The sequence below is a fragment of the Eschscholzia californica genome, unplaced genomic scaffold (genome assembly GCF_041429995.1).
Source record: "Eschscholzia californica isolate CP2 unplaced genomic scaffold, dmEscCali1.0.p SCAF_5, whole genome shotgun sequence".
Classification (NCBI taxonomy): domain Eukaryota; kingdom Viridiplantae; phylum Streptophyta; class Magnoliopsida; order Ranunculales; family Papaveraceae; genus Eschscholzia; species Eschscholzia californica.
The window spans coordinates 37,751,865-37,768,158 of NW_028238472.1; the positions used below are offsets into that span (position 1 = coordinate 37,751,865).

General features: G+C 36.4%; 2 protein-coding genes across 5 annotated transcripts in view; one reads left to right on the forward strand and one right to left on the reverse strand.

Moving 5' to 3' along the window:
• The window catches only part of LOC147538994 (aldehyde dehydrogenase family 2 member C4-like), a 27,728-nt gene extending 20,091 nt beyond the window's left edge, over positions 1-7,637 (forward strand). For all 3 annotated transcript variants that reach the window (XM_086639874.1, XM_086639875.1, XM_086639876.1), the window contains 7 exons: positions 5,094-5,477; positions 5,628-5,717; positions 5,799-5,972; positions 6,058-6,195; positions 6,778-6,915; positions 7,042-7,103; positions 7,214-7,637. In XM_086639874.1, coding sequence (XP_086496000.1) covers positions 5,094-5,477; positions 5,628-5,717; positions 5,799-5,972; positions 6,058-6,195; positions 6,778-6,915; positions 7,042-7,103; positions 7,214-7,487 — 1,260 coding nt within the window. In that variant the 3' untranslated portion in view covers positions 7,488-7,637. The remainder of the gene's footprint in view (positions 1-5,093; positions 5,478-5,627; positions 5,718-5,798; positions 5,973-6,057; positions 6,196-6,777; positions 6,916-7,041; positions 7,104-7,213) is intronic.
• LOC147538995 (uncharacterized) lies at positions 4,983-14,156 on the reverse strand. 2 transcript variants are annotated; one of them, XM_086639877.1, is made up of 9 exons: positions 13,869-14,156; positions 13,053-13,176; positions 12,083-12,183; positions 10,351-11,516; positions 8,794-8,889; positions 8,579-8,694; positions 6,535-6,648; positions 6,366-6,456; positions 4,983-5,493 (listed from the first exon to the last, which is right to left on the reverse strand). In XM_086639877.1, exons 2-4 carry the CDS (start codon positions 13,148-13,150, stop codon positions 10,999-11,001), a joined length of 717 nt encoding a protein of 238 aa, XP_086496003.1. In that variant the 5' UTR covers positions 13,151-13,176; positions 13,869-14,156; the 3' UTR covers positions 4,983-5,493; positions 6,366-6,456; positions 6,535-6,648; positions 8,579-8,694; positions 8,794-8,889; positions 10,351-10,998. The 2 variants fall into 2 exon arrangements, with proteins under 2 accessions (XP_086496003.1, XP_086496005.1); XM_086639879.1 differs by lacking the exons at positions 6,366-6,456; positions 6,535-6,648.
• Positions 14,157-16,294: the final 2,138 nt, after the last annotated feature.

Genomic DNA, 16,294 nt, shown 5'->3' on the forward strand with positions numbered 1-16,294 from the left:
CATACAATGATTTTACTAGTCTACACACCTTCTTTTCTTGTCCAGGAACAACAAACCCTTCAGGTTGTTTCATATAGATCTCTTCATCGAGATTTCCGTTTAAGAAGGCTGTTTTTACATCCATTTGGTGAATTTCCAAATTATATAAGGATGCTATAGCTACTAACACTCTTATGGAGGTGATTCGACTAACAGGAGAATAAGTATCAAAATAATCTAATCCTTCCTTTTGTCTGAATCCTTGTGCGACGAGTCGTGCCTTATACTTTTCGATAGATCCATCTGGTTTTAATTTCTTCTTAAAAATTCATTTACATCCTAAAGGCTTACAACCAGCTGGAAGATCCACTACCTCCCAAGTATGGTTTTGCATGATGGATTCTATCTCACTGTTTACAGCTTCTTTCCAAAATGGAGCTTCCGGAGTAGTCATAGCTTCCATAAATGTTTGAGGTTCTCCTTCAATCATGAAAGTGACAAAATCAGGACCAAAGGTCTTTTGTACCTTTACCCTTTTACTCTTTCGAGGTTCAATTTCGTTATCCTTGATTTCTATGTCATCTTCTTTAGATGGTTCTGAAATTTGATCACTTTGATCTCGGTCTCTTTTCTTAGTTTCAGATTGTATTTCCTGGTTTTGTTTATATGGAAAGATATGCTCAAAAAACTCTGCATCTCTAGATTCCATAATAGTGTTTACATGGATATCTGTTATATCTGATTTGTAAACTAGGAAACGATAGGCACTACTGTTAATTGCTGGTCCTAAGTAAATACAATCTACAGTTTTAGGTCCTATCTTAACCTTCTTAGGAGGGGGAACTAGTACCTTAGCAAGGCACCCCCACACTTTTGTGTACTTAAAAGATGGTTTTCTTCCTTTCCACAACTCGTAAGGAATGTTTCCTGTTTTCCTATGGGGTAACTTGTTTAATAAGTGGTTGGCTGTTAAGATAGCCTCCCCCCACAAGTTCTGAGGTAAACCAGAACTCAACAACATTGCATTCATCATTTCTTTCAAAGTTCTATTTTTACGCTCTGCAATCCCATTTTGTTGAGGGGTGTAAGGAGCGGTTGTTTGATGAATGATTCCATTCTTTGCACATATTTCAGCAAAAGGAGATTCATATTCTCCTCCTCTATCACTTCTAATTGCCTTAATCTTTTTATTAAGTTGATTTTCCACTTCTGCTTTATAAAGCTCAAATTTTTCAATTGCTTCATCTTTACTTCTTAATAAGTACAGATAACAGAATCTTGTGGAATCATCTATGAAAGTGATGAAATATTTCTTTCCTCCTCTTGTTTGAACCATTTTTAAATCACAAATATTAGTGTGAATTAAATCTAAAGGTTCTGTGTTTCTTTCAACTGTTTTGAAAGAAGGCTTAGTCATTTTTGACTCTACACATGTGGGGCACTTCTTTCTGGATTCAATTTCAAATTTGGGTAATAAATCCTTATTCATTAATTTCTTTATGGAATTTAAGTTCACATGTCCTAATCTCTTATGCCAAATTTCAGAAGAAGATTCAACAATATAAGCAGAACTCATAGCTTTATTATTATTAATATTAATATTTGATGCCTTAGGCATTACAGTGGTTACATTTAGTTTGAATAGACCCCCTGACAACTATCCCTTTCCCACATACATATTATTTTTGGACAGTACAAAGTTATCTGCCACAAATACAAGTTTAAACCCATTTTTACTAAGGAGAGATCCGGATACTAGATTCTTCCTTACATCTGGAGCATGGTACACATCATTCAAGGTTACTTCTTTTCCAGAAGTAAACTTTAACACCACCTTTCCTTTGCCTTGGACTTTGGCGGTTGAGTCATTACCCATAAACAGGTTCTCTTCATTATCTGCTTCTTTATAAGTAGAGAACATGCTTCGATCAGAACAAATATGACGAGTAGACCCTGTATCTACCCACCATTCTCTCATGTTACCAATGAGATTAACTTCAGAGACAACAGCACATAAGTTCATATTTTCAAATTTCTGAACCACATCAACGACCATATCTTCATTGTCAGTAACAAGAGCACATAAATTCTGAAGTTCTGAATCTTCAATAAGTGAAGTTTGATTCTTCACTTTATTTGGTTTACTGCCTGGTTTAGAAGACCAGCAGTCCTTTGCAAAGTGCCCTGGTTTTCCACAAGTAAAACAACCATTAGCATTTTTCTTCCTTTTGGCCTTACCATTTGATTTGGTTGACCTTTTTCTTTTATTATCCTTGTTTGGTTTTGTTTCAACCACATTAACATTGGAGACTTTTTCATTTCTCCTTTCGACACTTCGACTATCTTCCTCAATCCTTAATTTGAGGATTAGGTCTTCAAGACCCACATCTTTGTTTTTGTGTCTAAGATAGTTTTTGAAATCCTTCCAACCTAGAGGGAGTTTTTCTATCATAGCACGAACTTGAAAGGCCTCATTAGTAATCATGTTTTCGGCCTTTAACTCCTGTAACAACATTTGGAGTTCTTGTACTTGTAACATAACTGGTTTGGAATCAGTCATTTTATAGTCCAAGAATCTTCCAACAATGAATTTTTTCATACCCGCTGTCTCTGTCTTATATTTGTTGATGAGGGTATTCCATAATTCTTTAGATGTTTCTATAATATAATAAATATTATAAAGACTATCATCAAGAGAATTCAAGATATAGTTCTTACAGAGAAAATCACTATGCTTCCATGCCTCCACGGCAGACACATTCTGAATGTCACCATCCTCATTTAGGATAGGTTTTTCTTCAGAAAGATATTTAACCAACCCGAGAGTGGTTAAATAAAACAGCATCTTCTGCTGCCAATGTTTGAAATCAATCCCCTTGAACTTTTCTGGTTTCTCAGCATGGTTCGAGGATGAAGCATTGACACGAACTGTTTCAATGTTTGTTGCCATTTTCTCTCTCTCTTAACAAAGAAACAAAGTAAGTTAATATTTTAAGAACTAGAAAACTAATTATAATAAATTGTCTTAAGATTGTTGTTTCCCTGGTTCTCTTTTAAGAGAATAGTTCTTAATCTTTCTGTTTCACAAAACAGAGTACACTTACTTTTGTTTATCTTTCTATCTGATAAATCAGAGAGAGAGTTATCTTCTAATAATTAAGATAACAACAGTGATAATAAAATGAAAAATAAAAAATAAAAATCAAATGTAAAATATCCGAGTCGAGGATACCTCTGTCCTTAAGACAATTTACACCCTGTATATCAGTACCAACGGTAATGGTGTATGTCTCCCAGGATAAAACGGATTACCTATCAAAGTAAAGATGGTACCTCTTAGTTATGATAGTCTGACGAACTTTGTAAGTAATATGAACTTCTGAACAATGATCTCTTAAACTCTAATGCTTGAAGATGAAGATGAATGCCCAGGAAATGCTAAAAAAATTGATATTTTGTTTGCTGAATTCTCATGGTATTTATAGGGGTATTGGCACCACTTCGTATGGGTGCCTATAGACGAATGGATGTTTCCTTTGACTGTTGGGTTACAGATTTAATTTCGACCGTTAGATCTCAACGGATCTATTTAGATCCAGCGCCACAAACGCCTACCGTTAGATCCCCACGGATATATCAGATTTATTGATTAAATCTCAACCGTCGGATTAAATCTCTGGTCGTAAAATCGAATGGCTCCAATCGCCCCTAGCGACGATGCGCAAAGTGCAAAGTGCGTGCGGGCGCCTCTAAAGCGCCCAATGCGCTCTAAACGCCCATTCGCCCACGCCGCGCGTGCGCGATGCGTGGTTTGCGTGGTGCAAACCACGCCAAGCATCCCATCATCCCAACCAATCTATTGTTAGTAACATAAGGAAAAGTCTATATAAGGAAGTAAAACTTTCCTTATTTTTCCAATACGGTACTAATACTAAAACTACACGTTTAGTTATCCGTATATTTTTCCCCAAGTAAATCAATGATAACTCATTCATATGAAATCGGATTTTGACAAACTTTATGTCTAAATTCAAGAGCTCGACGAGACGAATCCAATGGTCCATTCTGATCTTGATCTGGACAATGTTTGGTTGCCCAAATTGACCAAAAACAGATCCGGTTTCTACATTAACAACATAATATTATATGTTGTCAACATTTTATAACAAGTTAGGACAATTATATACAATTTATAACAACGTATTTATATATGTTATCAACAGAAAAGGGTAAAAAAAAAATTTATGAAAAATTAGGACTTTCCAATTAACAACATAATTATATATGTTGTCAACAATTTTTAGAGTGTTAAAAGAATAGGTTTTTTCACATTAATTTTTCTGGGTGGGTTTTTTCCCTATTTAGACCCAGATTTAACAATAATGATGTTTGGTACATATATACCCAATGATCCGTGAAATTTTTATGTGGATCATTTTCTATTTTAGGTTTTAGTATAGTCAGATGTTTCCATGATTAGTCAATCAAATTACACTCTCACTATATTTTATGATGGAAAATATTTTATTTTGTGGTATCTCATCCTCATTGCTAGACACTTAAGATTGAGGTACATAGTAAAACAAAAACAAAAAAAAGTCCTTGTTCCGCCCCCGTCCACGACTCCTTGTATGACAAAGTAAACATATATGTGTCTAGTAATACTTATCGGATCGTCCGACTCGGGCACGACCTGGCCTGTATGGCTATAGGTATTCACGTCTCCTTGTGTTTTTATCCTTAATATGGATGGGATGTTTCAGACGAACTTTAGTAATTTCCGTAAGCAGACTCTTCTTGTGAATAATTATACTTTTTTTTTAAAGAACTTTTTAATCTTTTCTCTTCTTATAACAATATTGCATATTAATGATTAACGATATATTTGTTACTGCAATATCAACTACACAGCGTTCCACAACTGGTTCGCCTCAGACCCCTCCTATAAATCACATATAGTCGGCCCCTGAACAGTAAAACCTTTACAATAATGTGTATATATATTGTTATGATACGACATTTGATATGTATAAATATAAATTTACTATGTGAAACTATAAATCCAACTACAACTTCTTACTGTTTTTCTTCCTGATTCGTTAAATATTACTCAGGAAAGAGGAAGGATAATGAGTAAATATGCAGATTTAATAGATGAACACATAGAAGAATTGGCTTATCTGGATAGTATAACAGGCGGTAAGCTATTTAGTATGGGTAAGATCATAGACATCCCAGAATCTGCAAATTTGTTACGTTACTATGCTGGTGCTGCTGATAAAATCCACGGAAAGACGTTAAAATTGTCGCAGCAAATGCAAGGGTACACACTGCTTGAGCCCTTTGGTGTCGTGGGACATATCATTCCATGGAACTTCCCTTCGTCCATGTTTTTCATGAAGGTTGCTCCTGCGTTAGCTGCTGGATGCACCATGATAGTCAAACCAGCAGAACAAACACCTCTTTCTGCTCTCTACTATGCTCATCTAGCTAAGCTGGTAATCTTGAATTCCCCTGACGTATGCAAAAAAAAAAGACAATTTATATATGCAGCAGAAGCATTGTAAAATGGATCGATATTGACTCGTTGTTTTAGACTATACTCTTTATTCAGAGTAGTTTCTTTTTGTGTGTTCTGCCTCAATTAGGCTGGTATTCCTGATGGAGTCCTCAATGTTGTTACTGGTTTTGGATCCACTGCTGGTGCTGCTGTCAGCTCTCATATGGACATTGACAAAGTAACTGTCTCTCACCATATCGTCTCTTTTTCTCTCTTGCTTTTTGTTGGATGTTGTATTAATTTGCGTAAGTGTTCTCAGGTTAGTTTTACAGGATCCACGGAAGTTGGGCGTATAGTAATGCAGGCTGCGGCAACAAGCAATTTGAAGGCCGTATCACTTGAATTGGGTGGAAAATCGCCACTTATAATATTGGACGATGCTGATTTAGATAAAGCAGTTGATCTTGCACTCTTAGGCATCTTATTTAACAAGGTAAAGCAATCATAAGAATTGGGACATATTAAAGCATTGTAGTTCAAAAATATGACTAGGTTTATGACTATACATGGATCTGCAGGGAGAGATTTGTGTGGCTGGATCTCGTGTTTATGTTCAGGAAGGGATTTATGATGCATTTGTGAACAAAGCAAGCGAACAGGCGAAAACTTGGGTGGTTGGGGATCCTTTTGATCCTGAAACTCAACAAGGACCCCAGGTAAATCTCCTAATTGTTTGCAGGATATAACGAAAATGCAAACAAAAGAGAGACATCGCAGCTATAGACAATTCAACAATCTTGCAAACATATGAAACGAAAAATGGATTGTACGAACAGCCAAGTTCATTTGCATTCTCAAGCGCATTTAAGTAGATTCTTTGACTTACCTCGTTGTTATTCAGTTCTTAACGGGTCGGGCCAACCATCCAGGGGGATTAGGTGCACCTTTGGGTGATTGGTACCTTTGTTTGTAGATGCCTAAAAACATCATTTGAAATTGAATTAGGCGGTCTCCAATTATTCCCATTTGTATGTACTAAGAGTCTCGCCCTTTACTTATATAGGCTTTGCTTTGATATCTCAGTAGTCTAACCCAAGTGAGGGTTTATATACCAAGCAACCCTTCGTCCTCAGCAAGAGTAATACTAAAAGTCTAAAAGCATTTGAGATCTGAAACCACTTAGAAAGTTGCCTGAGTTAACCTAGATAAGATGGAAGAGACAAACCATAAACCAAATGAAATGACTAATCATGCACTAAATTTCACTATCTGCTGTTTTGGTACTTCGTATGATGCAGGTAAACAAACAGCAGTTTGAGAAAATTCTTTCATATATCGAGCATGGAAAGAACGAAGGAGCCACCTTGCTAACCGGGGGTAAACCAGTTGGTGAGAAGGGATACTATATTGAACCCACAATTTTTACTGATGTTCAGGTAAACCAATCGCATTGTACATTCGTCGCCCACGTCTTCAAGTATATTGCCCTAATAGGATACGTTACATAATTTCACTAGAGCGTGAGCTTCTTTCTCATACTCTGCTATTTACTTGTTTCTTAGGAGGATATGATAATAGGGAAAGACGAAATATTTGGGCCAGTAATGTGCCTCATGAAATTCAAGTAAGTTCATATAATCTAGAATCTGTCAAACCTTGTCGATTCTATAAAGCCGGAAGATGAAAGATTACATTACCAACTTCTAAATACTCCATTGGGATTTGAAATTGTAGGACGGTCGAGGAGGCAATTGAGAGAGCTAACAAAACAAGATATGGTTTAGCTGCCGGAATAATTACAAACAATATAAATATAGCAAACACAGTGTCAAGATCAATTAGAGCCGGTGTTATTTGGGTGAATTGTTTTCTTGCTGTTGACAGTGATTGTCCTTATGGTGGATACAAGATGAGTGGTTTTGGACGAGAGTTAGGAATTGAAGCTCTTCACAACTATCTTCAGATAAAGTCAGTAGTAACTCCAATCCACAATTCTCCTTGGCTTTAAATTTATGCCTTTCAACAAGAGCTCATGAGCAACACTAAACATTTGATGACGTCTGGTGTGTACGCTACATTTTCTGTCGGTCACTAGACTTGCTACTATGTGATCACAGTCTCTATACTCTTCAATAAATCATAATCAGTTTGTCTTACACTTTATGATCTCCTGATTCTATATTACACTTTCATGATTTTATCCATGCCATGCTTTAGTATTTCACAACTGGTTCTGTCCTATCAGCACCACTGAGTGCATGTGGCCTATCAGACACGCCATAAGCACTGGGCACGACCCTTGAACCAGTCGTGTGGCGTCGTGCCAAACACTAAAAGTTAGGCCACAGCAGTAGGCATATATGGCCTTTGGCAAACCGTATTGCCCACCCTAAACCACATTAAGGGAATTCGTTTTGGGTTGGGGCTCTTTATAGAACCACAATTATCCAACCCCTTCCACTATCAATCATTCAATTGTAACAAAAGTTTTAATCAGGCCGATCAATGTTTAGCATTCCAAGTTCGGAACCCATTTGGAATCAGTTCTCAATTTTAGTTAGGGAACCGAAATTGGGCCTCCTTTCGCTAAACTAGTGTCTTGATCAAGACACATGTGACTTGGTATTTGGATAGCTGGCTCAAACCACATGTCACGGCCAAATAGATGAACTAACTCAGATAGACGGCCCTTTATAACAGGTTATGGTGGTCCATCAGGGCCAAAGAATGAAAGTCCAGACATTGCTATGCCAACATCTCCGATTGTATATATATACATGAAATGGGATGGGTAAGACATGTTTCATCTTACCTTGCTAACATGATGTTTTTGGACCTCACTGGAACACGACCCAAAGCGAATAGTCTCCTTATTATATATATGAGTTCCTTATAAAATCGGCTAATTCTAATACTCATAAACTGTTCCAAAATAGAAATTATTATGAACAGTCCAGAAATGAGTCAAGTTTTGATGGGATTAGAGGATTTGGAACGATGTAGTTGTGTGAGAACATGATTCATGGAGTTTGTAGGTTATCATCCATATATTATATACACAAGCGAAAACAAAAACAAAGAGTACAAAAGATAACTTACATTGCTAAGCAAAAGAGATGAACATCTTGTTACAGCAACGGTAATAGCTCCATCATAAACTCTCAAGGTACTTCTCACACATAGGACAATACTTCGCGGGGATATAATCCCTGAACCTGATAAAATAACACAAAAAAACATATCATTTCATGCTACAAGCGATCGTTTTCCTGTGGAAATTTATAAAAAGACAAAGTTTTAGAGTAGAGCATAACCATTATAATGATGAAGTGATCATAGGGGCGTTGAATGCTTGATTACTTGTCAGACCTTAGCTTTGTAATCCAAATTTGACTTCTTGCTCTCATTTTCTGGTCCAAGAACAGTGAAGTCCAGTACAAGCATATCAAGGAGAGAAGCCAAAAAAAATATATAAGTTGTTCTTTTGACTAAGGCATAATTCGTAAAAGAACTTCAAGCTTGATCAAAAAGAATAATGAAAACACTTAACCACTCAATAGATCAGGCAAATTTCACCTGAATCAGAAAAGAAACTTCTCATGTTTCCTCATCATGAAGCACCGGATAGAAGTAACAGATAACCTTACCTGAGGTTTTATCATCTTAAAGCAAAACCGCACTCACAGCTTACACAAGTTGCGTGTTTCGAGTATTTTCACCAGTGCCAAGCCATGCTGACTCGAATTGAGAAAGTTGTGGTTGTTTCCCATGTTTCTCAGAATTATTATAGTAAAATGACGAACTATATTTTCTATCTTCACTAGTTTAGGCTTCTTCGAACAGGGTGAAATTAGTTCTGAGCAGCTCGGCTTTTCAGTAGACATGGAAATGGAAATATTTCGGGTAATTTTGGCCGAAATATTTTGGAATTTCATTCGTTGGCCAGGCATTGTTAAGAGAAAGTAATTAAATTTCGGTTTCAGTGGAAAATTCGGTAGGAATGGAAATATTTCGGCCGAAATATTTCGAAATTTAATTCCTTGCAGTCTAAAGTGTAGAAAGAACCAACGAGTCAAATAGTATTAAGTCCTAAGTAATGATGAGCTGTCTAGGAAACATAATAGTTTCGTTATGGATAGTAGTTGTCCAGAAAATGTAATAGAGCTATAGCCTACGAAAAAATGTCGAGTATCTGCCCAGGGGAAAGGATTGTAAATGAATTGCTATAAATAGGGGAACTCCCTAGCATGTACAATCAGCCAACCATATTTTCTTATAATCAAACACCAAGTTTACATTCTAATAAAAGTTTTATCAAGTATATCGGATTCTTCAAAGAAATAAGGCTCCAACTATGATTGTAGTAAATATATAGCTATGTTGTTTGAAGTGCAAGGCGAGGCGATGAGCGTCTCACCCCCGCCTGGGTTGCTTCCGGCTGGAACTCTCTTGCGTAGATAAACAACCATTACCACGGGCATTGACTCTACATTCAATGTTTCAGATTTTTATTATTATCATGAAAATGGCGGGAGAAAACAAACTCGAGGACAAGTTTGCTAATTGTAGTAAATTACCTCGGGGGGCATGGACTTCAATTATCATCAGGAAATTCATTTACCATAGAAACTCTCATTTTCTCTTAGCTAAAAGTACTATCTAATCAGGAAATTTACTATTTTTACAACTAAATGGCATAAAAGGGCAACCAAAAAATTGCTCTAAACTTCACCAGCTCAACTCAACTCATCTAACTCTCAGACTTTCTAGCCAAAGGATAATGGGGAGATGGAATATATGATTAATGCAGGGAACTATATTCATCTCAAAGTAATTGAAATCCAAAGAGTGAAACTCAGACCCCATTTTACCTCCTTTCTTTTGAAAACACCAATCTTATTTTCAATCCTTGACCTTAATTAACTTCGTCGCGGAAAGATCTGAAAAGCAAGAAAGCAAGTAGTGATTTTGTTGAAAACCCTAATCATCATTTACCTGTACAGAACGGAAAAGAGAGCCGGCCGTCATAATGCCCAAATTCTCTAATCCTCGTCCCTGCATACAGAGAGGAGCTTCCCCTCTTACTTAAAACTTCCTGTTCAGTTGACATATTTGCCATCATACTCCACAATATGTGTATCATACACATTTATGTGTTTTTTCAGTTCTTCAAATTTTCTTTTCTTTAGAAAGTCCTAATTTATTACACTCTGATTACACTTATCGGTTGACATTGTGAGGGAGCATGGTCTTCCCATCACCTGCACAAGATAGTCGCTAGACGGTCATCCACCTTTGATGTCAGCCGAGTGTAAATACAAGGGCATTGTCATTGTCAAAAGAATAGAAGAAAAAATGGTCAATAGTTTCTTGATAAAACCTGGAAAGATAAAACTGGAAGTAGAGTATGAATCTAGTGCAAATGCGCAAGTCTCGTAATATTATAAATATTTCAAACACTTGTCATGTTAAAAAACTTATCCTTGTCATACAACACTCTTCTTCTTCTGTATCATTCATTACCTTCTCTTCCTCCTCTTGAACAACACTACCTGTTTTCCAAAGTTACCAGTTTTCCTCACTTGAAGTTGCCTTGAATTCCTCATCCTTCCCGGTCCACCCTTCACGCGAAGGGAAACTCCCCTCGTCTTATGCTTCACACCATGGTGGTGATGGTGACGAAAACTTTGACTTGGATACGTAACTTTAGACCTTAGTTTCACCGGGTAGAGAGAAGTTTGAATCCGATGCTTCCTCCTTCTTCTCTTTTCTCTATCCCACCTCCTTTTCCTACTTAAACTCTCGTACCTCTCCACTGAGTCATTGTCGCTTGAACTGTAAGCTTCTTCAACGTCTTGAAAGCGACGTCTTCGTCTATAAACCCTTTTGGTGTTTCTCAACTTGTGGCATAGAAAACAAGTCATGTGTGCTAATGCTGACCAATAAGTTTCACATGCACCCCAACACACTTTACAAAGGCTTCTCCCCACACATTGGATGATCCCCAATTGAAATAGGAGATAGAAGAACATCAAAACTGATTCAAGAAAAAGGAAAAGAAGGAAAAACATTAAAATTGTAATTTCTAACTTGATAACGTAATTTATATTTTTGTTGTTTGATACTTAGAGTTGCGCGCGCCCCGCAGTTCCATTCCGCGCCACATCCTAAAACTTTCCAAAATAATTATCTCCTGATCTAATAGGAAATTCCTCGGAAACGGAAAATTTTCTTAAACAACTAACCCAATAAAAAGAAAGGAATAACCCACCCCTTTTGCTGTAGAAGATTTTCTAAGGTCCCTTATAACTTTGTAAGGACGAAGATGAACATTGTGGGCCAAGATCGGGACATACTATAGGGAATTAGTCGTGTAAACGGATCCCGTAAGTTCATTTAAAAAGACGTGCAGTGAATCTAGATATTGGATTGGTTGTTCTAGGTACATTAACTTAAGTAAAGCCACAAGCAACTCCTAAGATAATGACGTCGTTCATTAAATCCCTTGAGGTGGATATAAGTTGCCCATGTAGGAGACTAAAAGTTGATTAACCAACTAAAAGCTTTCTAATGATTTGAAAATACATAAATATTTGATCTTACGAATATAGCAGAGGCCCACGACCATCAAAAGTCTGACGAGGTTGGAGACACATAAATGCTCGACAAAGCAAGTAAAGTCCCATGTTCCTGAACAAACACCCCTGCAGAAGCAAACCAGCCAAAGTGAATCCTCATAAGATGAAATCAAAAGCCATAGTAATTAAGCATACAAGCATGAATATACTCGTCGGAATTCGAAACTTTTGTTAACACGTGGTTTTCAACAAACATGACATAATAGAAGGATTATCTACTCTTAAAAGAAAACGAAAAGAAGAACTATGAGAAGGCACTACCATACTAACCCAGAAGTGGTAACATGTTCACTCTAAAATGGTTTCCTCCTCACCAGGGGCAATTCCATTAAATGGCTCCCACTGGCTGCAACTCGGCTCTCTACTTAGATAATTAAATAGAGATTCTTTACTTTAAAATACGCTTTCCTTAGTTCTGTTGACAGTTGGAATATGTCTATGCAGGTAATACCAGACCAAATGACGCCTAACACATCTTACCACTTTTTCTTAATTTTTTTCAAGGCCCCAAACTACAGAGCTTATTCTTTTTTGTATTGCACGACAACTATGATTTGAATTTCACTGTCGAAGTTGCTTAATCATTGAAGTATTCAAAACTTAACTATTTGAAATCATGCTAGTGAAATTGTCAGTTGGGAAGACAAGAGCAGAAACCTTCCAAGGTTGGTCAAGAGAATATATAGCCCTTCAAGACCCAACCCGATAATTGAGGAAGCAATTTACCGTCCGGAAAATGAAAATAAAATCAAGAGTCATATAACAGTACTCCAATTAAAAAAAAACCGAACTATTCTGATTCTCTTTGACAAATTATACTAATTGGCAGTTAATCTATATGACTACTGAATCCCAGCATTTTAAACTCCAAATGAAATAATGAAGTATAATTGTAAACCGGCTAAGCAAAAAATAAAACAAGATTTGATTCTTACTCGCAGGAAGCGCCAAAAATAGTCTTAAATGGAGCTACAACAGCATTTCCAATAACCGCACCAAGCCCATTTGCAGCTTTACTAACCACAGCTCCCATTTGTAATATCTACAAACTAACTTCAACTGCATTTCCCACACTAGTGTTAATATAGTGTAAGAATAACTTGATAAAACATTTAGGGGTTCATTATAATCTCTATAGAAACACCTAGATTTCACTTTCCAATATTGTTTTTGGGCAAACAGAAGATCTATGTTGTATTAGGCGTGAGACAAGGCAAGGCGACAAGGCAAGGCGACAAGCTTCTCGCGTCGCCTAGGAGCACCAAGCCTTGGCAAGTGCCTGGCGGAAAGGCAGTACCTGCCTTTTTTTGTAGCATCCTACGTACACCAATCCGTAAGTGCAAACAAATTCGTATTTCACAAACAAAAAAAAAGTAAGTGGAAACCAATTCATAATGTGTAGTCACTAGTTTGTATGTAAAACAGTAAAAGAATGAAAAAATTCAAGAAGAATAAGGGGAAGAAAAAGGAAGAAGAAGATAACCACTCTCTCTCTCTCTACTATTTTAATCAATTAGGGCTAAAGGAAGAGAGAGGAAGAGAAACTGATTTCAATCTTTTTGTTCGTTGAATCGAATTGCTATTTTTTACTTTAACACAGAGGATGAACGAGTAATTTCTTTAATATTTCCATAGATTACTGACAACAAGAACCCTAAACCTAATTTTGAACAATTTAACATGTAAAATAGAAAACGAAAGTATCGCCCAGTTTTCTGAAGGAGAAACAGAAAAAAGAGAAAGGAACTTACTATTGAAAAGAAGATCTATTTCGAGTTCATCTTCTAGGGTTTCGCTTCATTTAACAGTGCATACAGTCGAATTCTAATTGTTAGAAAGAAAATGGAATAGAACTGACAGGTATTATCCAAATTCTAGGGTTTTGGTTTAAAAGTGTGAAGTAACGAAGAAAGGAAGTGAAAAGAAGTTGAGAGAGAATGAGAATGTGTCTCTCAATTTCCCTCCCAAATAACGTCTATCAGATTCTCTTCAAAGGTGCCACAATTTGAACGGTTATGACGGGTAAGAGAGACGTATCTGGGACGGTTATTTCCTAGTATTTAACTACTTATGTCCCTCAACAAAAAAAAAAAAAAAAAAAGGGCAAAACTATTTACAGAGCTACTTTGGCTATTTACAAAGCCCAAAAGTTGGAATCTTTTCACTTTCTCTATAAATAAGACTTTGCTATTTACAGAGCATATAGGGACTAAAATCAAACTTTGATAAGGATTAGGCTGAAAAAAATATATTGATTATTAGAAGATATTTTATTTCCTTCATTCCTAAATCCCACCACCAACACCTTCCACCACCCAACAATCACCACCACAACTATAAACAATCAACTCACAATCACCTACTAGAAACAATAGTAATAAAAGAACCTAACAATGAGGAAGGTACATTAATGGAGGAGCTTGGTGGTCAAGAGACTTCATTAATGGAAGAGTTTGATGTTGAAGAACTCAATTACAACTCTTCATTGGACTCATATAATAACGTTCTAAGTGAAGACTTAACTTTAGAGGTAAGATAAACTAATTTGTGGTGGTTATTCTAAAAAAGAACTCAGATTTCTAAGTCAACATTCTAAGTGAACAACCCAAAATTTCAGTGAAATAATGCTTAGAACGATGAACGTTTTCGGTCAATTTGATGTTTAATTTTTCAACATTTTCGGTCATTTTAATTTTTCAACATTTTCAGTCAATTTGATGTTTAATTTTTCAACATTTTCGGTCAATTTGATGTTTAAATTTCCAACATTTTCGGTCATTTTTATTTTTCAACATTTTCGGTCAATTTGATGTTTAATTTTTCAACATTTTCGGTCAATTTGATGTTTAATTTTTCAGCATTTTCGGTGGAGGGACCTATCTTTAAAATAGGGGTTTTATTCTAAATAACTAATAAGTTGTGATAAAGTTAAAAGATTTGTAAATAGTAAAAAGTAGATCTGTAAATAGCCGGACTTGTAAATAGCACTTAATAGCTCTGTAAATAGCACCGGCCAAAAAAAAAACTATTTATGTCCCACTTCCAATTTTTCTGGGACGGTTATTTCCTAGTATTTAACTATTTATGTCCCACTTCCAAGGCCACTGTTTTGGGGAAAGCAGAAAAATTTCTGGGAAAACGGTGAAAAATAAAAAAAAGTTAAACCAAACACACCTTTAATGTCGCCGGAAAAAAGTTGTCGGTCGGATGTTGACGGCGACTTCATCATCTTCTCTCTCCTCTCTTTTGTTTCTCTCTCTTCCCCCTCTCTTCTCCCTCTCTTCTCTTAATTCTCTCTTTCTTCTCAATGTCTCCAGTGAAGGGGAGGAGCCCCTTCGCCGGAGCTCGTCTGGTTTGAACAAAAAAAAATTTGTCACCGATAATGGTGGACTTCGCCAGAAATGGTGGACTTCGCCGGAGATGGTGGAAGTTGTCGGAGATGGTGGTGGTAGGTGAAAGGTAGAAGAAGCTAAAAAAGTATAAGGAGTTGGTCGTTTGGATAAAAAAAATTCTAATTTTTTTTGTTTCTACCCAAAACTTCACACCCTAGAAAATTTCTTTATTTCCCTGTAACACCGACACTTTTCGAAGCACCAATAATTTAAAAATGAAAGCTCAAATGATGACTTCGATTCCACATGAATGATTAAAGGTTTAGGAATCACTTCACAGATCGTTTTACTGGCAAGGTTACAAATCCACTACGACCTTTTCTCTATGGTTGCTTTCTGTGTATACCTATGACTGACAATCAACAACTTATGAGTTCACCGACAGATGAAGGCATACATGATGTTATTACTAAAATGGGGATCCATAAAATCACCCGGTCCCAACGGTTTTCCAAACATAGTTTACAAAAAATGTTAGAATATTGTTAGTCAAAATTTCTGTGCACTAAAGGATCAAGATCAATATTGGTGTGGCTATGAATAGGCTATCAAGAGTTATTGTTGGTCTTTGAAAGTTGAGAGGATTGTATATTTGTATTTTCTCTATTATTATCATTTTCTTTTTCTTGTGTCGGTGTCTAGCCAATTTCTTTCTCTTCATGAGGCACTTTACATTTAAAGGTATGTAACTCTCATGAAGTCTTCAGAGGAGAGAAATAACAATTATCATCCATGTAATACTGTGATTTTATCACTTATGAATGAAAATGGTTCACTCGGTTTCA